Raw genomic sequence first — 25,178 nt, 5'->3', positions numbered from 1 at the left:
TGTTGGCTGCACCGTTCCAGAAATAATCCTCATGAACCACGACCTTCTTCCTTCAGCACTCATGGCAACTATATTGCATCACGGTTCAGCTGTGCTGGGCGGGCAAGGGCAGCTGAAGTTATAAATGCACGATCCCACCGCCTGCTCTGGTGACGGAGAGCACGACTGCGGCCACGCCGTCCCAGGAGGGATGGAGAGGACACTTCGAGGCACCTGGAGCAGGTGTTGATTCGAAATCACAGTCTAGCCCTGAAGCGCTAATTTAACCTGTGACTCATCCTGCATGCAAATGAGGATTTGATGTGTCCTGTTTAGCTGTCTAGAAAGGCTTTAAAATCAGGAGTCTCACAGCGTGCGTTCCTGCTATGTGCACATTCCTCAGGATCACAGGGAAGGAGCTCCCGGATGACTGAGCGTAATCCGGTGGCTGCTGCAGACAAGAACATAGAGTAATCCCTTTCATAAGCTGCTCAAGCTCTGTTTCAAAGATTACTCTTATTGGAAGGCTATACCACAAAGCCGGTGTTAGGAAGGCTTCTTAATAGCTTTGAAGGACTTCATCCAATTTCCTGCCTAAATTTATATATGGCTAGTTCAGACTCATTTGTTATTCTACCAACAATTTCCTTTGATCCACCTAACTATCTTCCCTCTCTGGTGTTTACTCTTCAGCGTATTTAGAGGGTAGCATATCTCCTCTCAGCCTGCGCTTTTCTAGACTTAAAAGGACGAGCTTTCAGGCTCTGCTCGTAAGACAGCCTCTCTATTACCTGTGCCACTCTAGAGGCCGTTTCCAGAACCTAGCTTCATTTACATTTATTTTGTTTAACAGAGAAACCCAGAATCAAGTGCAGTAGTCTAATATACTTAACAATACTTTGGCACATAGCATTTATATTTCTTTATCTCTACTGGAAATACCTCCTTTGATATTGCTAGCACTGCACATCTTTTTTTTAGTTTGTCTTTCTTGCATCACATTAATTATACTCAACTACTTCACGTAAATCTTTTTCATCGTCTGTCTGTTAATGAGCTTTTGTTGTATAGCATAAGTTATTGTTCTCAGTTACAGGTGTTTAACATAGCGCTTGGTATTATTAAACGTTATTACGTTTCTTTTACACCAGTTCTGAAGATTGCCAACTGTTTTCTTTAGGATGCTTAAATCCTCCCCACACTGAAAGCTCCTCCCAGCATTGTGGCTTGAGGAAATTTCACTGACACACAGAAGTAGGTTAAATAGAAACTTTTCCTGCCTAGATCATAACTAAACAGAATCTATCTCAAGAACCATCCTCAGGGACTCCTCTAATAACCTGCTTCTAGCTGGACTGTTCCCTCTTCAGAGCAACCATTGCCGTTGCCCATAAACACCAGTCTTATCCATTTCACAGCTCTTTTACTAATCGCCACATTCGAAAGCAGAGCCTATAATTCCCTTCACTTTACTGAAGTCAAGAGAGGGAACATAGGCTTTCTCTTGCCTAGGAAGTCAATTACAAAAAAGTTATCAGATTAGTCTGGTACAGCTAGCTTTGCTAAATTTTATTGATTTTTATAAAAATTCCCATTTATTTCCATGACCTAAATATGAAAGAACATTCAAAAACTGTTCTAAGATTAGCATGCTATTTAGCTGAAACTATGAATACATCATACTTTCTTCTTCTCCATTATATGAACTTGCTATTTTCCACTTCAAATGTGTGACCACTGACTTGACAGATATGTTAAAAACTGTACTTAGTTTATTTAAAATTCTAGGAAGGAAATTACCTGTCCTCCCACAACTTAAGTTCATTTTGAGCTCCTAAAGTTTTGCTTGCTCATAATTTCCATTTCTAAACAAACCTTTTTGAAACAGAAAAACTCAACTAAGACAAGTTTTTCTTTTAATTTAAACAATTGATTTGATATAACTTGGTCCTAGGTTCTTGGCTAAAATCAAGTCTTCTGTGAGATTCTTATTATTGAGATCTAAAATATCACCATTTATTTTTGTTTCAGTCACTAGCTAGTAGAGAAATATATTACCTATGAAATGCAGAGATGTGTGGGATACATTATTAGCACCATGTGTCTTCCAGCTTGAGAGGTCTCTTGTAATGCTACAAAACACAGGAGTATTTCTGTTTGTGAACCAGAAATACTAAAATGGAAACAACCACCACCAACTTAGCTAGAATAAGGGGGGGAAAAAAGTGAAGCTATCAATAAACAAAGCCATGGTGGCACAAATGAGAAAAAAAATACTATACTAGCATTAGTCTGTATATTTTTAAAAATCAGTAGCACAACAGAAACAAACTAGAATGAGTGCATAAAAGGTCAATAACTTCATGGGCCATTTTCCCCATTACACTTGAACAAAGTTGTTCACTCAAATATTTATACAATATTTACATAGAAACATGAAAAACATGCAAATAATGATATTGTTGATTGGAATGTAAAATCAATACAGAACAGAGGCTCTGTTTACTTTGTTTTCTCTGAGCTCTTCACCCAGTAGATATTATGCTGAAGAATGTTTTTATATCTTTCTTTACTTGTTTGCATTTATGGAACTACATTTATCAGCTCTATCAACAGACTAAGACAGACAATTAGCTTGTAACATTCTCTTCATTAGGGCTGGATCCAAAATCCATTAGTGACTACAAAGAGCCTCCTATTGACTTCATGAGGCTTTGGATGAGTTTATAAGTGCCTAAAGCAAGATGAGCAAGCCATCTGTTGTTTTCTCTGATGGTCTGATTTCTATTCTCTACTCATTCCTTTAGAATTTCTGGTAGGTGCTTTTTCTTTTTTCTTTCTTTCTTTTTTTTTTTTTAGTTTTATTTTTCACCATACCATAGCATTCCTCTTCTTCACTGCCTCCATAAATTAAAAAGTGTGCAATGTTGCCCCTTCTCTATCTTCTTTTCAGAATATTTTCAGCTTATAGTCTTCTTTCTTTTTCTTTGTTAAATGGCAATCTATTATATGAGATCAAGCAAACAGCAGCACAACTACTCTTCTCTCCCACAAATATCAGGGAGCACTGGTTTTGTTTAGCATAAAAACAATAGCAAAAAATAATTGGCAGAATTTGGTCAATTTGCAGGTTTAACAGAAGTGTTTTTTACTTCCATTCTAAACAATACTGTTGTTTCAGTAGGCTTTTTTCAAGGAAACTTTATTGCTAACTGCTTTGCTATTTAAGTGATACACTACAGAGATAAAAGGAAGGAGAGAGAAAATGAAAAACAAGAAACAAAGAAGAAAAGGCAAGGAAAGTTACAGGACTTGTCTATACCTTATGACACTAGAACGAAATAATTAGAAAGAATGGTTCCTCCATACATTTAAGTTTGCACACTGCTTTAAATTATTCACTCGGTTAACTTCCAATTTTCTTTTTCAATATCTCCAGAACAATGCACTGTTTTCTCAAACAATTCATTACTACAACAACAAAATGATTTAGGGGTGACTTACTTTTTCACTCAGTCTTGCCTGTGCCTAGTGCCTTCGAACTGGCTTCCCAACAGCAGTACAAGGAATTCAGACTTTACCCTGCATCGCGGTGATGTTCATTCAAAAACCACAAGGAAAACTTACAAAATCAGCTCCTGTTTCTGCAGCAGTCTCTTCAAATTGATGTTGACATCATTCTTACCACTAATCAATTAAATGACAGATGTCTAATGACTAGGTTTTCCACATTAGAAATGTTAGCGTTCCCAAGAGTTGTGTGATGAGGACACGCTGCCCTTTCTAATATCCAAAGAGAAATCCTGCGTACGCTTTCCTTAAAGCGCTTTTTGTTTTGAAGCCTATACCGTTTTCTGTGACTCAAACACCATGACCTTCAAATCCCTGAAATGCTTTGCAGTGTACTTTTAAAAGGCCCTGCTGTTGCAGGAGAGGGTTGGATCGGTTGTTCTGATCAATGCAATTGTTTTCAACAACTCAGAGAATTTCCCCAAAGTGCTTTGGATACGGTCAAAAACTGCAAATGAATCTGAACATAGTCTCCCAGATGCGTTCAGGTTAGAAATGTCAAAAAGAAAGACTTCAAGCCATCTGTTAAAATTTCAAGCAAGAGTTGTCCAGCTGATACTACTGTATCCTAGCAATGATGCAAATGGAAGATTCCTTAAAAAATATACATATACATATATTCCTTATTCTACTTCCAATGAGGAGATAGTGAATCCACTATCCTAAATAACTTCCTGAACGGCAATGTCAACAAAGTCTTTAGAATATTGAAAAAACAGTACTTTAAGAGGAGATAATCCATTGGAGCCAGAGCTAGAATGAGACCTGAGGTCCAATTTCCTACCCACCCACAGAGATAACACTTGATATTGTCTTGGCATTTTACATTGGAATTTTTTAAACGCAAATGCAATGGTAGTCCCTTCCAAAAAAGTTCAGCCTTTCTGAAAAAGATTATCATCCTCAGGCTACAGAAACAAGTTGCGTCTAATTCTGGCCCCAACAATCATGCATTCTTGACTCCACAGTAGCTTTTTTTTCCTCTTGCTCCTTTGAAAGGAAGGCTTGAGCCTCTCCCTACCATACCAGTGCAAACCGCCCAGGGACGAAAGTATTGACTTAGGAAATGGAAAGTTTACTCACAGCTCCCCAGGTTAAAGAGATCTTAATCACTGGATGGTGGGGTATGAGCAGAAAGACAGCTACCGCATGCCTGTATTCCCTCCCTCTTGAATAAGCAGGTTCAAAGCCCCTCTGCAAAATCAATCTCCATAAGTGACTTAAACACAGAGACATCTTGTTTATGAATCTCTTGGCACCAGCCAAGACAGGTGGTGGTCTAAGGACAGCAGCACTTCGAGGGATGCAGAGTAAATATGTAATACTGCCCTTTATGGATCTGAGCCACAGACACTATGTTAACAAAGGGTGGCAATTCCCCTTCTCACATATATACGGAGAGGATAAATATGTTGTTATATTATCCAGGTGAATTGCTGCCTTCATTGGAGGCCTTGTTAAATACCCTACGTGCACAAATAGCGTTCTCTAAGTCAATGCTTCAAGATCCTTTGCATCAAAATATATTGTGTTCAAAAAAGGTAACAGCTGTTTCTAAGATGGTTCTGAAAGTTATTTACAAGACAAGCATATGCAGCATAAGCAGATGCTCTGGAGTCCTTCAATTTTTTTTGAAAACCTTGTTGAGAAAACAATATACACTAATCCTGAGAACCAATTTATCAGGTAGTTTCAGGGATGCATAATTTTGCTCTTTATGTATTCTTAAAATTATTTATATAACTTATTCTTAGACTGTAACTTCTTCAAAATTTTTTTTTTTCTTGAGTAAGGAAGGAAAGAAAGTAATTATCATCAGATTTTAAAGATCTCTGAAAGCTAGGATATTAATAAAATACAGTTAAATAAAACACTAATTGGAAGTGGAATAATCTAGGAGAATATTGGTTTAACTTTTTGATGGCATTTTCTATGCTAGCCCTGTTTGCACACTATCCCTACATTTTCATTACCCTAAATTTTCAAGAGGGAAAGATGAATCTGAAGGCATAGAAATTTTGATAAAAGATATAAGAATGTTCAGAGCTCTAGTTTTATTTTAAACTTAAGGTTAAAAAATGTTGTTTTGCCATTCAGTTTTTAAACATCTCCTTTCTGCCTCATATGCTGCAGATCTCTACAAAGTATAAAATTCACCTGCAGCTAAAATTACCTGGTTTGGGGCTTTTCTGTTACACCATATTTAAGCTCCTCATCACCCTCTTCATGACTTTTTTTGTTGTTGTTCTCACTATACTCCCGTCATTTAGGGCTTCTTGTCACAGAATCACAGAATGACAGAAGGGTTGAGGTTGGAAGGGACCTCTGGAGATCATCTAGTCCAAATTCTTGTGTTTTTCTGGACATCGTTACACTGTGAATGGAGTGCTCTGCAAAGAAGCTCAAGCTAACATTGACCCTATCGAGTGCACTGGAGTATACTGATTTTATTTAGCATCATAGTGAAGCCCTGTCAGTGCAGTGCTGCCCATGCTTCTGTTCAGAAACAGTTAATGTGGCTCTGCTCTCTCTGCTCTCTTTAGCGCAGCCAGCTTCCAGGAGCTGGTCTGCTTGCTGCAGTGTGCTTCATTATTCACTTTGACTTGTGCATTTTTCATACGTATGCTCTGTTTTCTAGTGAACCGTAACAAGGGGTTCGCACAAATCACTCTTCCTAAAGAGCTTTTGTATCTATAAATCACTTTTGCTAGTTAGCCATGGTATCTGGAGAGTATATTTACCTGAGAAAACACAATACAAGCAAAATGCTTGTTAAGCATAGCAGAAAAATACAACAGGAATGAAAATCTGAGAATTTCCAAAGCATACATTTGTGTCCCATAACAGCTGTTACTGTTTTTATTTCCACTTGAGGTAACTGTTTTTGCTTAATGTTTACTCCTATTTTAAAATTTTATGTCAAGTGTGTACTTCTTCTTGTCAATTGTTTTCAACGGGCATTTATTTTTCACAAATACAATATTTTTTCTTTTATACTGGTTCTCTCTATCCCTCTGCTATGTTTTAAGTAAATCTGAATGTGCTCATGACAATTTTTCCTGAAGCTTGCAAAATTCCAATAAAAATCCCCTCTGGCCATACAGAGTTCAGTCTCTGTTTATGGAAGACTGGTTTCCAGTGATGATACTGTAATATATAACCTAGTAAACATAGGAACTGTGGGGTTAATACTGCTGACTCTCGTCACCATTAAAATGATAGCCTTTGACAACAGTTGCTACGCTATAGTACCTGAAATACCCTGGCATTTCCCTCTCCTCAGAACAAGGAGATAAAAATATTTCATTTACAAATACAGTTTTGGAAAAATGTCACCTTTTAAATTATGTCCAAGTAGGTAATCAATGCCTCAAAATTAATCTAAGGCAGAGGACACAGCTGGATCATTCACCTTGAACTCCTACCTAATATAGGCTGCAGGACCTACTTAAATCATCTCTGGAGAAAAATATCACTTAATTCCACAATGTCTCTTCTTTATAAGGAGCAATGACTGCAGAAGGGAGACAAAAGCCATGACAGGTCTTGAATTTTTCCCCTTTTTTTAAAAAGTGAGCACATATCTATCTCCTTGCATTCCCAGAGAACTTTTTTTTTTTTTCCACATGAAAACCACAGGATTAATGCAGACTTCAGTTAATGCCTTTTGCTTTTCATAAATTAAAGAAATGTTTTCAGTAAAAGATGCTGTGTTGCTTCTGAGCATTTCGTCTGCCTTTCTGATCTCTCCAAAACGTTATGCGCGTAGCTGAGTTTCACATATATTCTCATACGGCTGTACGGGATCTCACCTCTGAGGCCCTGCCGTGTCCCTTGTCCTTCCAAACTGTCTGCTTTTGGTCTTTACCAGATTGGTTAGTGTTTGATAACATTTCTTCCTTTCACTAATGTGCTCTCCTTCTCAGCACTTATACTCACCTCCATTTCTTCTATCAACTACTGTCTTCCTTGCTGCCTTACCACCCTCTTGCCTTGTCCTACAGCTTTCATCCTGTCCTCCTCATTCCTCATCGTTAATCTATTAACATTTTTCCTTTCAGTCTCAACCTGTCTAAATTCAACTTCAAAACATCAGCTTTTCTTATCCCCTTGCAGGTAGAACGAAGAACACACTATCAAAGCTTATTTCCCACCTAAGTACGTGTTTTCTGTGACCAAGTCGCCCTTTAACTTCCCCCCGGAATGATGAACCCATGAAGCTCCCTGTGTCTCTCACCGTAAGGGTGTGTTTTCCAAACTCTCAGTCACCCTCAACGCCCCCCTAAAGACACTTCAATTATTAGCATCCTCTTTAAGTAATAGCTGAATTAAGCAGAGTGTTCCGCAAGGTTTTCACGTCACACACATTTGACGTTTTCACATCACAAGTGACACATCTAAGGTCCTCGCTAGACCTTGGCCACAACATGGGACTGAGAATTTGTGTTTCACCCAGCGCAGTCTGGCACTCCCTTTGCTCTGACCTACACAGATATCAGGATGACTCACCATCCCATTTCTGCTTTTCAAGTACTGCCACAACATTAGCTCTCTTTCAATGCTCTGAAACTTCTTCAGTATTCAAAGACCTTTGAAAACTCAGCGTGACTGATCCGGAGGCTGCTCAGCCAGCTCCTTTAGAAATCAAACAGGAAAATCAAGGTCCTAACTCATTCTCGTAATTAAAGCTGGTTTTGTGCTTTATTCACACATAATTGCATTAGACTCTAAGTCCTCACTACATTTTGATTTATCTGATTTTCTTCCACCGGTTCAGATGAGCACTGAGGTTTCAAGAAGATCGTGGTTTTCCTCAGCCCTTTTCTATAGTTATTTCTCTACTGCTGCGAAAGGTGAGTAATGACATCATTTGTAAGTGGAAAATTAGTGTAGACACCATTTTTTAATGGTTTTTGTTACTTTGGCTCAAAATATATAGCTCTTAGCAGTTACAATTCCTTTTTTCTGTATGTCTACACACACAAACTTATGACTCACTCATTTCTCCCGCACCTACATTACAATGAATACACCTAGGAATGTCATCTTCCTTTACTAAGCTTTCTTTCTAGATAGGCATTTCCCCCCATTTAAACTATAACAATAGATCTCTGGATTTCCAATGAGAAAGCTCAACATGAAATCTGAAAGCGTATTCATTATAATGTAAGTTCCATAGGTACAGCATTTCTCTTCTTTTAAAAATCAAAATATGCTGATTTCAATATTCTATACTTTAATCATCTTATTTTAGAGATACGTTTATTGACAAGAACATACACACAAGTACCTCACTGTGCAGTGCAGCTCTATTTCTGTTTTGGAAAGAAAACAAAAATATCTATTTGTAATTTAAATTTATTTTATAACTACATTTACCAATATTTTGTATAAGCTATCTTAATTATTCATATTACATTTCTCACTCTAAAATAACTCCTGGTTTGACAAACAATTAGTGCAGATATTTCAGGTTTTTTTGAAAAATGCAAGGGACATTTTAAGGTAATAAAAATACAATGTTCTTTCCATTTTTTTCAAAATTTCCATAAATTTTGCACTACTAGTAAGACCTTGATTTCAATGCAATAGACATTTTTCATTGTCTATTCTTGAAAGTACACTTCAATAAGTAGGCTACTGGACTACAACCTAGGATATGTGCATTTTCTTACTACTCTTACAGCTGGCCTGCTTTTCTATGCCTCAAGTTTCCCCATTTGTGAAATATGATCAAAAACCTAGGTACATCATCATCATCATCAAATTAATAGAAATATTTCCTGTGTAAAGTATTATTTAACATTGGTTAAGACGACGGTGTCAAACTGAATTTAGTTTAGCTGCTTTTTCCTATATAGTTTCATTCCAGTTAATGGCAATCTATGTATTAAACTTTTACAATCAACGTACGCTAATATGACTTCACTTCTGCTTTGCAGGTGAAGTATTGAAAATGTGTGTTGTGCTCTAAGTGCAACCAGTTAAACTCTGTAAAATTAAAAACCTCTCCAAAAAATAAATTATTCATAGAATTCAGTCAGAATTCATATATCACATTAAGGTGCATAAGGTGACTTTCAAGCCATGCTTGAGACTCACCAGCTAGGTGAATTTCTTAGGGTAAAGTGCTATCCTGTGATATAAAACATGCATGAAAAGCCCACAACTGCTTTTCAGCTGCTTATATCTTCAGCATACCTGAAGTCACCTTATACGCTTTACATTTAGTTGCAGCTTATAGGGACAAAATTTGAAAAGAAATGGTCTAGATCATATCATTCCAAAGAACTTTTAGCTCTACAAAGCGGGCAGCTGCCCTTGCAAAACTACTTTGCAGAGAAGTATACGAGATCAAATCATTCCCCTCTTTTGAAGAGAAACAGCTTTGCTTTCCTCCGCAGGAGGCAAAGGAGGAGGATGGATGGTAGCTGTAAGAGAAAGACAAGTGTAATTGGCTGCTTCAAATATAACTGCGTAAGAACAGAAAGTGTTCAATGCTGCATCCCAACAGCAAATTAGAAATTTTTGTTGTGATATTGTGTTACGATGCTACAATGCATAGCACGGACATTTGTGGAATTCAGTCGGGATAAACCAGAGGATCATTTCCTTCATCTTTTCCAGTCCTTTCTCTCCTCTTCGCAGTGCCATTCCCACTGAAGTGGCATACTGGTTCTTCAAGGTCGAGTGGCCCTAACATATGCATTATAATTGATTCTAAATTAATAACAAAAATGAAAGGCAATTTTCTGCAATGCAAAGCATTGCTTTTTCTGAAGAGACAAATCCAGCACATCAAAGATGCCTTTTAAAAGTTCTGCCTAGAAAATGACCGTCTTTGTGGTAAAATGATTATTATCATCTCCAGAATGATTCATATTCTACTAGCAAATTGAAGTTGCTCTTTCTCATGTACTTAAATGTACATATTATTTTAAATTTACATATTATTCATCAATGCCAACTGCAAGACTAAGTGAAAACTAAGCTGAAATACAGCTTCTCAGAACAATGCTCCTTAGTTTACCTTTTTTTTTTTTTTCTGGGGTGCTTTCTGAGTCTTTCTACAAAAAGGTTCCTACACACTTTTTTGGAAAAATCAGCATCTCAGACACTTATTTCTTTTTTGTGTGTGCGTACCCTCCTATTAGTGCTTCAGAAGCTTTTACTGAGAACCAGTGCATTCATTTGGAAGTGCACAGCCTCCATCCACACTTGGAGCTGTGCTCAGTACTGGCTAGTGCTGACTGATTTAAAGTAGCACAGGGTAGGCGACTTCAGGTTTGCTTGGGCGGCACAGTCAGGTTGTTTTCTGCTAATGGGCTTTTTACGCCAGCTTAGAAAAGCAGAACTGTGTGGAGCAAAATACTCGTTTGTTTGCACTTTCTGAAAATTGGGACTTATCAGAGCACTCAAAGCCCCACTATGTCTGTGCTAAACTCTCAAATCAATAAAGGATTTCTTCCTGAAAAATTATTTCTGTGGGTGGATCCATAACCCTGGTAGAAGTGCTACGCAGGAGGGGAAAAGTCTGCCTTCCTGTATCAGCCTAGAGCACTAAGGCTATAGCTCCAAAAGGCTGCCCTATTTCACTATGCAAAGCTTTTTCCATTAGACTAATATTACTACTGCACGTTGCCTTGCAGCAACTGGAACATTCCAAGTTTAAATCTGCAAAAGTCTCAGCTAGCCATGGTATGATTTGCACCTGCAGAGGGAGTTTAACTCTGCTTATATTGCACCTTTATCCTATGATGGGATAAAACATACCGGCAATATTTTCTGTTCTCCATCCACTACCAAGGCAGCCCTCACAATCAGCCTGGACTGGCCATCCACCTCCAAACACCAAACGCTAGTGAGATAAAGCCAACTTTGGACTTCATCAGCTAAAGGTAATACAGTAAAACAAGCTAAATGACCACATCCTAAAGAGCTACATCAAAAGAAAAGGCAATTTTCATGTAAATCTGTAAATAAAAAAAGCAGCAGAATTACCCACTGCAAACTATCTGGTGAGAGCAAGCAAGTTGGGAAGTAAGAGAAAGGCAATAAATGAGTGGTAGTGCCAGAAAAATAAAATGTCGATATAATAATAATTTAAAAGAAACAGCAGCAGAAAGCTGCCTCTAGGCATCTCTGACTTGGATAAAATAACTTTTCACATAATAACTCAAGGTCTCAGTGATCTTGGCAAAGTTAAAAGGGTAAATTTCAAGTAAGATGAACGTGAACGATTTTTTTTTTCACTGTACTCACATAGCTTTTGAACTCTTAAATAAATGCTGCTTAATTTTTCTTCATGTTTAATATGGAATATACGTCATGATCATCATTTGGGGATTTTTTTTCTGCAGCTGATTTTTAATTCTTCCCTATCATTTTCACAATACTTCCTAGTATTTTGTTAATGCCTTATGGCTAATATCTGTACTTCCTATGCCCATGCTCTCTTTGAACAAATTCGCTGTGAGTTTTCAATGTAGAGGGATTAATTAACTCTATGCTTGCAATTTCCATATATTGGAAAATGAAATCTCTTGTACTCCTTTTGGAACAAAATGACTCAGTGTATTGAGCGACTCTTTTATTAAATTTAAAAAAATATACCAAACAGAATCTCCAATTTTCTTCTCCTGTTTGATCAGTCCTCAAAGCCTCAGATTATTATATTCTGAAAATACTACAATACCCCAGCGAGAAGACTTTCATAAACAGAATATTCACAATGATTTAAAATTTCTCGCACCCCAGAAAAACTCTGAAAACCCTCCCCATCCTAATTCAAACTATAAATATCTCTCCAATATTTCAGCTGGACTTGCTGATTCATTGAATCAAATAGTGAGCCCCTCATATAAAGAAATAGCCAGAAACCACTATACAGATTACTAAAAACAATGAACACTATGACCATAAAATATATATATATATATATAATGCAAAAACCCAACTCATAATAATAAAAATAGTCTTTGCCTTGGAAAGCTCCAACCCTCAAGTATAAATCCAATAATACAAATTTTTTCTATCTGAAATATAAAGCTAGCGCACACTCATGGGAGGGGTCGTTCCTTCCTGCAAGCACCGACCGGAATAACGCCCTCAGAGTTGCAGCGATGTGGTGCTGCATCGCCGTCATAAAATCCAGCAGCAACCGTACTCTAACGTAACCTAGCTAGCCTCTGTACAGTGTTGTTCAGACATTTAGATTTAACAGCAAGATTTTATAAAAAACAGTGTGAAAATACAAATTTCTTTGATAGCCACCCAGAGGGAGCTAAATATGTGGTATTATTTCAGGTTCTTTTCCTAATCACAGAGTAGCTATAAACTGTGCAGTTAAAATGATTTCCCTAGTCACTTGCAGCCTTTTCCCCTCCTTCGTTTTCCTTTTCTGGGCTTTGCAGCTTTTTGGTTTTGATCATTGGGCAGACAAGTCCTCCACTCCCCAGCTGGGAAAGGAGGCGTCCCCTGCGCAGCTGTAGCAATGGTGAAGCACAGGGCAAGTCTTCCTTGCAAACAGAGATGCAATGGAGGGCCACGTGCTTCCCTAGTAGCTGTCATGGATAGCTCAAGATCTTCTAGCAGCACATATTCTGAGGCATTGCGGATTATCCTTATCCGCAGTGGATTACATTAAACGGATTAGTCCTCCCTGTCCTGTCACTGTCTTGGTGTAAACTGTGGGCAACCACGTAATCTGCTTCACCACGATCCTAACCTGCATCAAAGTAATTATTCGTTAACAGCAATAAGAATAAACAAAAATACTTTTTCATATATCTAAGAGGGATTTAATATTGAAGTGGCTTCACTTCTCTTGCCAACAGTCTTCGGCAAGACAGTAATGTGGGTTTATTTCGTTTCCAATCCCAAACACTGAATGTGAATGACAACTCACAGCACCAGGCAGCAGCTTCTGTCCTTCAAAAGGTTCAGTCCCCCCTCTCCCAGCTGCTCGGCCTTTCCGCATGTGCTCCAAACTGGCAGGTTTTCTACAGCTACCACGAGCAGGTAGCACAGGGGCCCCTAAGATGTACCCAGCTCAATCACTAGGAATAGTTTCAATATAATAGCTGTTGAACAGAATAAGAACAAAGAGCAAAGTTTTCAAGTGATTAGTTATATTTTGGGTGCCAATTTAGGGCTGCTCTTAGGTGACAGAAAGTAGCATGCTTTGGGTGAGTAGTGTTAGCAAAAAAAAAAAAAAAAAAGAGAGAGAAAAAGAAAAAAATCAGGCTGTTCCAAGGTATCTTAATTTAGGTCACTGAACTGAAGCAACCAACTTCTGCAGTTGCCTGGGAAAATGTTGACCTGGTATTTCAGTGTCACATTAGCGGGAACGCACATGAGGCTCCTCCAGCTCCTTTCATCAGCTCTCCCCAGCACAGCCTAAGGTCAAAGCAAAATCTATAGCAAGGCCCAGGAGATGAAAAGAGAACACGGATCTGTCTTAAACAATTGCATGCAGAGTCCAGATCGTCTTCCCTTCCCAAAGCCTGCATCTCAGACGGTGCAACAACAGCCACTGACACAACCACCTACCAGTAGCATAATTGTTTGTAGCTTTGAACTCATATCTGTGACGGGAACCAGAAAGCATAAGCAAAATTCCTACACAGTTTTTGCTTGCACTGCACCTGTATTTTCAAGGGTCTTTCTTAATTTCTCTTTTTGTTATACAGAGCGTTGTCTTACATATACACATACACACGCTGAAATATAGTGCAAAGACCATATACAGATACCCAAGAGGTCAGTTTTTCAAATTGCACGACCATAAACAAGTTTGGATTCACATTTTCTGTCTGCTGATGACTCAGCTCCATATATAGATACTCCTGCCTCTCCTTGTAGGCAGGCTGCGTTGGCCCCATCCAGGAAAAAATTCCCAAAGGGAGGCTTTCTTGTATTAAGCACCTATAGGTCACTATATTCTACTACAAACCTGTTATGAATTAGTCAAGTAAGGATTCTGCCTTTGAATTATAGTTATTTCAGTCTTAGTGCTCCAAGAATAACTACCACTTATTCTCAGTAAAGAAGCAGGCAGGGCCTAGCAAAGAAAAAAAAAAAAGTAATAAGGGCACCCAGTCAGAAACCTCTCAGCAGTGGAGAAAACATCTATAGTTCAGCAGAAATAAACACTCAGGGAGCAGCACGGCATTTGGAAAAGCTCTGCAGCTACCTGAGGGACACTAATTTTAGAAGATTTGCTTTTTGCTGCTGGAAGATGTGAGACTGCTCTGCTGGGGCTGCTGATGGTCAGGTGTTGATTCACGCACTCTGCCTTCTCAAAAGGCATTCTTCTACGGCATAGGCTTTTAAAATTGAAAATACCTGTTTCTAGTGGCCATTTCTAGTGGCCACTCCCTTCCAATCAGTTATTTTTGAACCACGTATTTTCACCATCCTGTCACTGCCTTCTCCTATAAGCTCACTCCCGAGAGGTCTAAGCATGCTGTTGCATGAACGAGGTGCAAATGCAACTCTCAGCTACAGCCTTAAAAAAAAAAAAGAAAAAAAGCAGAAAGCACCAACACTGCAGACTAAAAGAACTTTGAACCTTATTTCCCAGACATACAAACAAACAGTGATCTCTGCCAGAACCAGACAGATACAAAAATACAATATTAAGTCAAATTAAATTCCTTGTGCCATTGAACACGGTCCAGTTCCCATTGCTCTTCAGCACCCAGTGGAATGTACCTCTTTTCATTTTTGCAAACTTCTGCATTTTTGCAAAGGAAATTAGTCATGAAAACAGCATAATTAATAGTATAGTAGTAATTATCTGTTAGGGTTGCCATGAAAATAAAAGCCTAGGCCTTAGGCAAATCCCTTACTACACCAGAAATATATGAGGATTGCTTTTCAGCTCTTTCCTCAGGATTTTCTAATTTTACCCTTTAAATTTACTTATGATGACAACTTTGGCCTTTTCAATGAGATTTAATAGACCCTTGAATTCGGGGAAATGTGGAAATCCAACCATATAGGGGACAGGGAGGCAATATTGCAAGTGTCTTCCCAGTAATCTTGAACTAGAAAAATGAAATATTCTCATGGCACTTGGTATCACTGAAAAATCATGCCAAAGGAAAGAAGAGAGTAGGTTGTCAGTCCTTCCACAGAAGAGATCATGTAGTGATTAGAGTAAAATTTATCAGAGCTATCATAGCAAGGTCACAGTTTACTGATTGGTCATGACTGAGAATTTACTCTTTTGGAATATCCCTGACCTGGTTTCCTAAGAACAGGAGGAAATGATTACGCTTGTGTGAGCATGTCTGCCTCTCTCCCCCTCAACTGTAGTAAGCCCAATAGCTAACTTCAACCAAATCTGAAAAAAGGAGGAGGTATCAAAATTGTTAAGTCCCTAACAACTTCATGAAATTATGTGGTTCATTAAAAAGAGGGACATTCTGCAATATAACCTGAATTGTTACCATAGGCCAGAGAATCCACAGGAGTATAAATGAAAAAAAGAGACACTTCACACGTCTGAGCCTTGGGAAAATTCTCAGTCAGAGCTTGATGTGTTTAGATACCAAGGTCAGCCAATCTCATGATGCAAATCCACTGGAAACTAGGCTTCTTTAGTTCTAGTGTTGATAGAATTTAACTTTTCTAAACAGTCTATTCCACAAGAAGTAATACATTTTTACTTTCATACAGCTACAGAATGAAAATATGTGCCGAAGCATCAAAAGATTCTGTTAAAACAGCTTTACTAATCATAACTGCCCTCTTTTTTCTCTAACATCTATAAAATAGGCAAGATTAAATGAGCAAAAAGTACTGAGATCTGAACTCAGACGTTGAACTCAGTATGAATCCAACATGAATCATTAAGTGACTCACTGTCTTTCTTTACTGTTCCTCAAGGTAACTATTAATATTGGCTGATGTTCCATCAACTTCTACTAAAACCACCTCTTCAGCAAGTGTCCCCAAGCACAGCACTGTACCAAGCAGTCAATTAATTAAAACTTTCCTCTAGCTTAGAGAACTTAGGCCAGGCTTTGTCAGAGCCTATTCAGTTGATATCCTTTACACTGACCACTGATTTACAAGTGTAGATCATTCTCTTGGTAGCGCTGGATACATTTTTCAAGTCCTGCAGTAACGGAAGAGATCACTGCCCTAATACGAGTCATTTTATATAGAGTTTCCTTTTTACAGTGTCTTTATTATTCAAGCTAGAGCAAGGTAATAACTTATTTTAAGGAATTTTGTCTCAGTGTGCTTTTGGGCATTATAGTTCATTACAAACTGCCAAATGTTATTTTACTCCTGAATCTGCATTTTATGACTTTAAGTTGGCAGAGAAACTCACACGTCCTCTGAGGTGGTTGAAGAAACTATTTTTTTTATTTTTTATTTTTTTTAAGAAAAGAACATTTGTTTAATTTCTCTTAACTGTGTGTTATGCTAGTAGGCACTCACTTAACAGTGATCCTCAGGCTCAGGGATTTGTGATGGTATCTGATGAGCAGCTGATACAGCTGACGAGGAGCAAAGGCGTACAAGGCTGCCGCTGCCAAACAGGACTGACAAATGCATAGTTACATCCTCTTTAACTCAAGGGGAAAAAACTCCAAGCTCACCACACTTTTAAGGTGGATCTGCCCAAAACTCACCCTCATGAGCTCTTACTCAAGCCTTGTAAGCTCAAAACCCCAAGTCTTGGGAGACTATAAAGAAGGACACTTACAGTTTTAAATGGAACCAGCTGAATGAGATTATCTCAGATAGAGCAGAAATAATAAAAAAAAAGAAAAAAGCTTTCTACACAAGCCCACTACATCCTTGCAGCCGCTTCTGGCATACAAGACCCAGCTCTGCATGGGACGCACGCTGCCTACACGTGCCCGAGGGTCCTACGTTACCCCAAAGGAAGGAGCCATCTCCTAATCCTGGAGCGAGGGTTGGGTCTAACCCAGCAACTCTGCTCAGGAAAACATCCCTCCGACTCGCACCACGTATAAATGAAGGTGACCTCCCACAATTAAAGTAAAGGAGTCACTGCCAAGTTTATGGAGACTGGGAGATACTCGGACATAAACAGTGCCTTCCCTTTTGCTCTGCCACAGATAAATAGTGCAAAAGCCCTAATAACACCTTAAATCATTTTTTGTTTTTGATTGCAAAATTATTTTAATTATTCAAAATGTGGATAAATGTCATGAAGAAAATCTTTGATTATTTTGGGGATGCAGAATCCTGTAACTTGAATAACTGGACTAAAATGAGAAGTTTATTAACAAGTATTTGATATGGACAAACTAGATTTTTAATCTCTCAAAAGCAGCAACCATAATACATTTTGCAGCTTTGCCATTAAATACAGAGAGATGATTTTTCCATCTAATTTCTAAAGGAGGTTTTGTGGAAGAAAATGGGTAATCAACATGGGGAATGTCTTTCTTCTGAAAAATGCTTTCAGTCTGTCATAAATGACAGCCATTTAAAGGCAATCACTTGTGTTTTATATCTCTCACAAAACCCAGCAGACACAGTACCCTGTCTTTGAGACAAAACACTGATACATGCGACAGAACATTTCAAGCAGTAATAATCAAAAGCCACAGATTCAGCAGCATCCAGAAAACAACGGAGATATCCTCCGTTAAAATCTGTAGCTTTATTTGCTATCGCTTATCAATGTCTTTAATTTCTTTATTACATTTTAAATAACCAATTACCTGTTCTGGATCAGACAGGTAGAGTAGATACAAATTGCATTGGTTCTGCAGTACATACACTGATAACTTACACATCTATTAAAAATAAAGTGGTTTTCAGAACATCACCCAGGAGGCATGTGTTCTGTTCAGTGACCTTTGGAAACTCTAGTCCAATGAATAACTAGTGATGCGCAAATAACTTGAGAGACAGTAGATAAAAAGTGCCTATAACCTTATACATTTTCTGTTATGAGACTGCGCAGAGAATGGCTACGGTAAAAAGATATATTGGTCTTTTATAATTTGCTTGAGTGATCAAATCAATGAGAATATAAGCTTGTATCCCTTTAAGTTGAATGCTTATGAAATTCATTATCCTGGGCAATTAAAAATGTAGCATGCAGAAGAAGTGCAATGAACTGTATAATCTAAGTATCTAACTTAATGGTAGTTTGCTACCTTACAGGCATCTGCTCATATGGCGTCAGTCACATCTTGATAAATCAGGCCTTGCATTCAAATATTTTATGTAGAAAGAAGCCTAACTGTGTTTTCTTCAAGATGATAAAACTTCATATTACCAGAATATTGGTAGAATATTGAAGGAATTCAGCAATGACAATCTTGAATCCAATAGCAATCCTTGTAAGCACTACAGTATATGACAAAGCTTAGATTTTCTTGCTCACACAGTATGCTGCCCATCTGGTCTTGGCCTTGTGATAAAGAAAGTCTGCAGTCTAAAGAAAGCAGTTATGTAACCCGAAAAGCAAGGAAAAAAACCAAAGCTAGGAAGATATAATCCAATGCAACTTTTAAATATCTTTCTTTTGTGCTACATTTAAAGGACACTGCTAACAAAGAAAGGCTTTACTGCCAGCCCTGAATACAGCTGATGCAATTCAGACTTGTATAAAAGTATCATCCTTTACAAATAGATAGGGCCTTCTGCTTTTATAGAGTCACTAGAACACAAAAAAAATCTTTTGCAACTCTTATTTTATAAATTAAGACTGCATGTCTTTTATTAACATGCACCCATGCAAGGAAACTGAGGAGGTTAAGTGTGAAAAGCTTCTGTACTTCCAATTCACAACCAAAAGAGAGTTACCAAGTCACATGGGCTCTTCCTAATGACCAAATGCCTAGTCGAGCACTGATGTAGTTACGGGAAGGAAAGCATTCTGGATGCTGTTTTGCAAGTGCCTACACCTGAAACATCTTAAAAATATGAAATGCTTATCCTATTGCATTACTCACATTTTGATGCCACAGGATAAATAGTGGAAGCGCTCATTCAAAATGTAAATGATTTTATTTTTAACCATTTTTAATTTCATAAATATTTGCATTACAGTAAATATTTTTCCCATAAGAAAATAATAAATTACACTTACCCTCTCCAATGTAATTTCTTCAAATTCATACTCAATTTCTGTTCCATTGACCTAAACAAAATAAAATCAGAAAATCCATTAAATGCATATGAAAGGTAATTTGGTAGGGATATTTTACAGATATTCCTGTGTGATCAGTTTACTGAAGCACATTTTTTTCAACACATACACCAGTCTATCTAAATTATAGAATACTTGGCTTCCCTTTGTCTTCAATGGCATGTAATCAAGCCTACAAACTTGAGGAACAGTAGAAGTTCAGTAGGTAAAACACTGAGCTAACAGATAACTAAGTCAGATAACTAATTGGCGTTATATCTGAAGCAGTGTGTCTGTGGACTTTGTGCAAATATTTAAAGAGTGTCCAAGGTAATATTCCATATCAGAAACAGAAGAACTGTTTTTGAAAATTATTCTCACAAATAGGAGAAAGATTAATTATTCATCTTCCTGCAAGCTCCAATTTACTCCACAGCATAATATGAGACGAATACTTATGTAAAAATCACTCACTGATACAGATACTGAAATATATCTTGTTTACTATGTTAACCTAGGGCAAAAACATGACAAAGGACCTTTGCTATAGACAACTGAATGGCAAAAAGGCACAAAATGTTAATGCAATTCTTACACTGAGTTTCAGTGTCAAAATAAATTAAACTACGAAATGTAGGGCATCAAAATGGATTGCACTGGACAAGAAATCTATCAACCAAAGACATGACACTGATTTAAGCAGTACTCTGAAACCTTGTTCCCAGCCTGGCATGGATTTTTTCTGTCCCTCTAGGCAACACATTTAATAACCCTTTCTTAGTTTCCTCATTTCTTAAATGGGTAGAGCGTTGCATCCGAGAAAGCTACAAAATCTGACTGCATAAGTAAACTTCATAGTAATAAAAGTACTTTTATTATTAAAAACTCTTAGAAGAATTGCTAAAAGTGTCCCTTAGCTACAGCAAGTCAGCAATTTTTGGATTTTGCCAGAAAACATTAAAATCAAAATTAAAGATCTTGCCGATAAATCATTCTGTTATTGATGAAAGGATGTTTCCTTGAAAATAGTTTTGCTTTAATATTTTATTTAATTTATACTTACAGAAAATGAGCAAAACTGAGATGAAACATTATGATTGACCTAATTTTGGAGGAACAATTTTGTATTTTTCCTTCAGATAATCAGTTTGCCAACCGACCCCTGCGCCCTGCTCAAAATATTGAGGTTTTGATTTTTGTCCTGACATCAAGTGGGGGAAAAAATGGTCAGAATTGTTGCAGGACAAGACCATTCCAACCCTGCTCCCCTGCCGCTGCTAAATTCCTGTATTAGCTTTTGAGCTGCGATCAGAAAGTACCGTATGCAAATCATTCTTTATCTAGCCAGGCACCTTTCGAATGTAATTAGGTACTTCTGTGGTGAATATTATTACGAGCTACATGTATCTACCAAACAAAAGCATCCTATAAAAGCTACCAAGTATTTAATTTGTATGTAATTCAAGATCTGATAAACCATGAAATCAGTAATAGAAATACAATCCCCAGAATCTCTGTTCAAAAGGAAAGGGAAGGGGAGAAAAATCCAAACAGATAACCCATACTTAACAATGAAACGAAACACAGCATTGACAAATAAAATATGTAATACATACATAATATTTATACTTCTTACATGACTGCTATTTGGTAATCACATTCCACTATTCTAAAACCAAATATGAACATAAATATTCCTATAGGATATTTTCCTGTTCTATGTTATTATTTTAATACTTTCTGTATAGACTTTTTCATTAATATAGGCAACTTACTAGGTATGAACAGCTTTATAGCTATTCTATTTTTTGTCCTTTCCTGTCTGATGATAATGAAATCAAAGCTATCTATATGTCTCTGTTTTCATGAATTTCTCTTTTATCTTAGGTTGGTGGAAAGCTCTGATCTATGTCTTCAATTCCTCAGTCTCGCTCTATAAGGCTGTCTTTGCTTCACTGCTTATAATCACTTGTCCTTTGCATTAAAAACTCGTTAGTGCAGCAAAATGGGAAAAAGAGGGACATGAGAAGTGAGCAACCTCTATATAAAGATGAAAGGAGAAAAAAAGCAGGCCTAATGCTCAACTTGTATTTGCACACGACACTGTCTTGATTACGATAATCTGAGGGGGCTCCTTTTATCATCCCCAGTCACGATTCCACAAAGGTCGTCAGCTCTCCATTAATCACAGTAGAGATCCATTTTCAGGTGCCATAGCAACATGGATGATACGGACTAAAAGGCTAACTTTGATCCAATTCCTTTTGTTATTTAAGGATATATATCTATGTATGGCATTCAGTTCCCCACCCTATCTTTCTGGCTGGTTGCTCAGACCCCAACGTAGTTACTTAAAGGACAAAAGAAGATCTTGCACCTACCTGGGGCAGGTGGAATGATGATGTATGTAGCACCATTTGTCTGCAGAACAATTATTTCATATTTAGCTTCTCTGGATGCACCTACACTGCTAAATTATAGTCAATATTCAGCCAAATCTCACTGCTTAAAGCTATCTCTGTTTGAAGCCTCCTGGAAAGAAACAGCCAAGGACTGAGCCAGCAGTTAAGCATGAGCAGAATGAGGGGGTCCAGTGCTGAAACTGGCTTGTCGGTCCTCTTATTTAGCAGAATAAGGACATATCCTCTGTTTTTGTCCATTATAACTATGGCAGTTCTCTGGCCTGACAAGACTTGTAAACAGGCTGTTTGGAACAGCAGCTTCTGTTTCTTGCAGTGGGAACCTGTTCCTCTGTCCTTCTTTGCAAGAGTTTTCCAACTTCTGCTTTTAGATCAGGCTGCAGCAAAAATGCACAGCAAAATTTACAATGTCAAACTGTTTCATAGGATTTTCCCTTCTTCTACCGTAAGTATTCCCCAGTTTGTTTGGAAATATTCTTTCCCAACTTTCAGGTCTGCAAGCTTGACACAACTGGTAGCTTTAACCTCAGCTAAATTTTGACATCTAAAATGCTGACATGTGAGGTACCATCTACCTCCCTTTATACGCACTTCTAGGCACTTCTAAGTGCCTGCGCTACTCCTAACTCTAGACTGGTAGAAAAGTTTTACAGAAGGGATGTCATGTCTCTTTCACGATTACACACTAGAAAAAGGCAAAATCTCTGGATTAGCAGCTTTTCCCACAGTTTTTGGGGGCTTGTCTACATCTGTTCCTGATGGTACCTGGACAGCATGATGTCCAGCACCGGATCCCACAAGACTGACTGGCCTGGATGTCCATGTGGAGCAATTCAGCCTCTCCACTTATCCAAAAGCCCAGAGCCAAGATACACCACTGCTGACTTTTACCTCTCTGATACTGATCAGGACACCGATGTCACTTCCTTGGGAAAAGAGTGCTCAGCAGCACCTCTGACAGTAACAGGCCTCGGGGAAGGCAGCATGTTTCTCAGTGGACTGTGGTAGAAGCGGGTAAGAAGAGCACAAGTTCAGGTGCATGGAAGAACGTAACCAACCAAGGCCCTTCTTCAAGGGACAGACTCTAGATGGAAGACACTTCTCATTCAGCAACATGCTTTATTTTGAGAAGGTCACAAAAAATATGATTGTTCAGGACAAAACTACACAAGCAATAAGTGAAGAACGGGTCCTCACAGAAGTTTTAGAGAACCTCTGAGGGCCTTGAAGCCCTGAGGCTGTTCAGCAACAGCATCACCAGCACTTCTGATGAAGGAAGATTTCTCAGTCTCCTAACTTTACATATGTTTATGATCCAAAGTGTGATCCAGAGTGTACAGGAGCTTACAGCTCCTGTACAATAAGTTATTAGAACTCAATTAAGTCGCAATATTTAAAGCAACTGCTTGCAAAAGCAAAGTAACTGTTGTCTTATATTTACAGCCACATCTGTTATATTGAATGACTCTCTCCAACTTTTGAATAGAAAGCTTCTTTAAGAAAGAGTTGTAATATATGGTAACCATCTAGATTCCAGCATTCAAGATATATAACGTAGTGAAGCTGTAATCACTACTAAAGATCATAACAGACAACTTGTCTTCCTAAGAAGAAAGCACTAGTCATCTGAAGAGGACAGAGATGAATTGCTTGCTTTGAGAGGAATGAAAAATAAGCAACAGGTAAAAAGAGGTTCTTTATATACTGTTTTGTCAAAAGCCTGAAATAAAGCTCAGCACACAGCACACCAAAACATGGATCTGAAAACCTCAGATTTGTTTCTTCCTTTCCATGAAGAATTTTACTATGACTGGCCAGGAACCTTCTTTCATTTTGTGCAGTTTAAGGATGACATAAGCCACTGAAGCAGTCCCTTAATGAAATTCAGCTCTACGGACTTTTATAGATAATATGCTTTTTCTCACAATGATAATTTAATACACTTTTTATAATTCTGCAATGAGAAAGTATCAAAGACTGATTTGATGAGACATCTTTACACTCAAACAAATAAGCATTGCCTAATTCTTTCTTGCTATACTTCTACACATCTACCACTGCATTCATCCATGCAATAAGATAAAGATGTCATCACATGAATTTTAATGATAAAAACTGTATAACAATAGCAGCAATAACATCACTAAAACACTCTTAGAATTTATACAACTGCAGTATTCTGAGACCACTGCACCTATTCTTTCTAATAAAATGGTGTCATCAGAGCTGTTTGTTATGCTTAGTCTTATTTTCAAGAAGAGAGTGTTTGGCCTAAAAATTACATCTGTAGACTTCTATTACAAACAAATTTCCATTTTAATTATATTTAATTGGATATTGTTTTTCAGCTGTCTTCAGGAAAGAAGATAGCTTCTTCTGCTTTTATTATCACTCATTTACAGTGATTTTTATTCAACAAGTAATTTTGATTCTTTTGGCTGCAAGGTTTCATCAGTTGCTTAACCACCCAAACCTCAGCAGAATACAGGATTGCCAAATTCTTATTGTACAAGTGACCCTAGGACATATTTGTCCTTTAAAGATTTCTAATTTGCTGCATTATTAAGGCAGTCCATTTTACATTTCAGAAACATCAAGGCCATTTGTATAGTCAAACAGGAAAAAAAATTAAAGAGCCCTTCATGATTTCTGTTGCATCAGCAAGACCAAAGACCTTTCTTTATTTAGCCCTTCACCATCTCCAGATGTAGGATCTTTCTTCATTAATCACCAAAGCTTCTTTACTGTTGTCAAGAAATGTACTGATATACTTTCAATATTTTTCCAAGAGAATTTAAAGTTTCCTTTCTCTCTGCCTGTAAACATACAGAAAATAGTCTCCTGTGTTCTCTGATTTCAAATATGATGATTTTGTATTTTCAAAGTGTCCTGAAGAGGCTGTCAGAAAGCTTTTCATATTGCTCTTCATTATCTAAGAGAATGAATGCATTTTATGTGCTTTCTGTCAAGATACCCTGCATCTATTTTTAATCTCAGTGCATAATTTACTCCACTTCCTCCTTTTCCCCTATATATCCTCTAGGAAACAGGGAAAATGCGTTAAGCTCTTTGGATGA

The 25,178-nt window shown here is 37.7% G+C and overlaps 1 protein-coding gene across 1 annotated transcript in view; it reads right to left on the bottom strand.

The window, feature by feature from the left end:
• DLG2 (discs large MAGUK scaffold protein 2) overlaps positions 1 to 25,178 on the bottom strand; it is an 856,812-nt gene that overhangs the window by 374,995 nt on the left and 456,639 nt on the right. The window contains exon 5 of the mRNA XM_013943075.2: positions 19,643 to 19,693. Within this exon, the coding sequence (XP_013798529.2) occupies positions 19,643 to 19,693 (51 nt within the window). The remainder of the gene's footprint in view (positions 1 to 19,642; positions 19,694 to 25,178) is intronic.

This window comes from Apteryx mantelli, chromosome 1, assembly GCF_036417845.1.
Source record: "Apteryx mantelli isolate bAptMan1 chromosome 1, bAptMan1.hap1, whole genome shotgun sequence".
Lineage (NCBI taxonomy): Eukaryota > Metazoa > Chordata > Aves > Apterygiformes > Apterygidae > Apteryx > Apteryx mantelli.
This window is presented reverse-complemented; position numbering and strand designations above follow the sequence as displayed.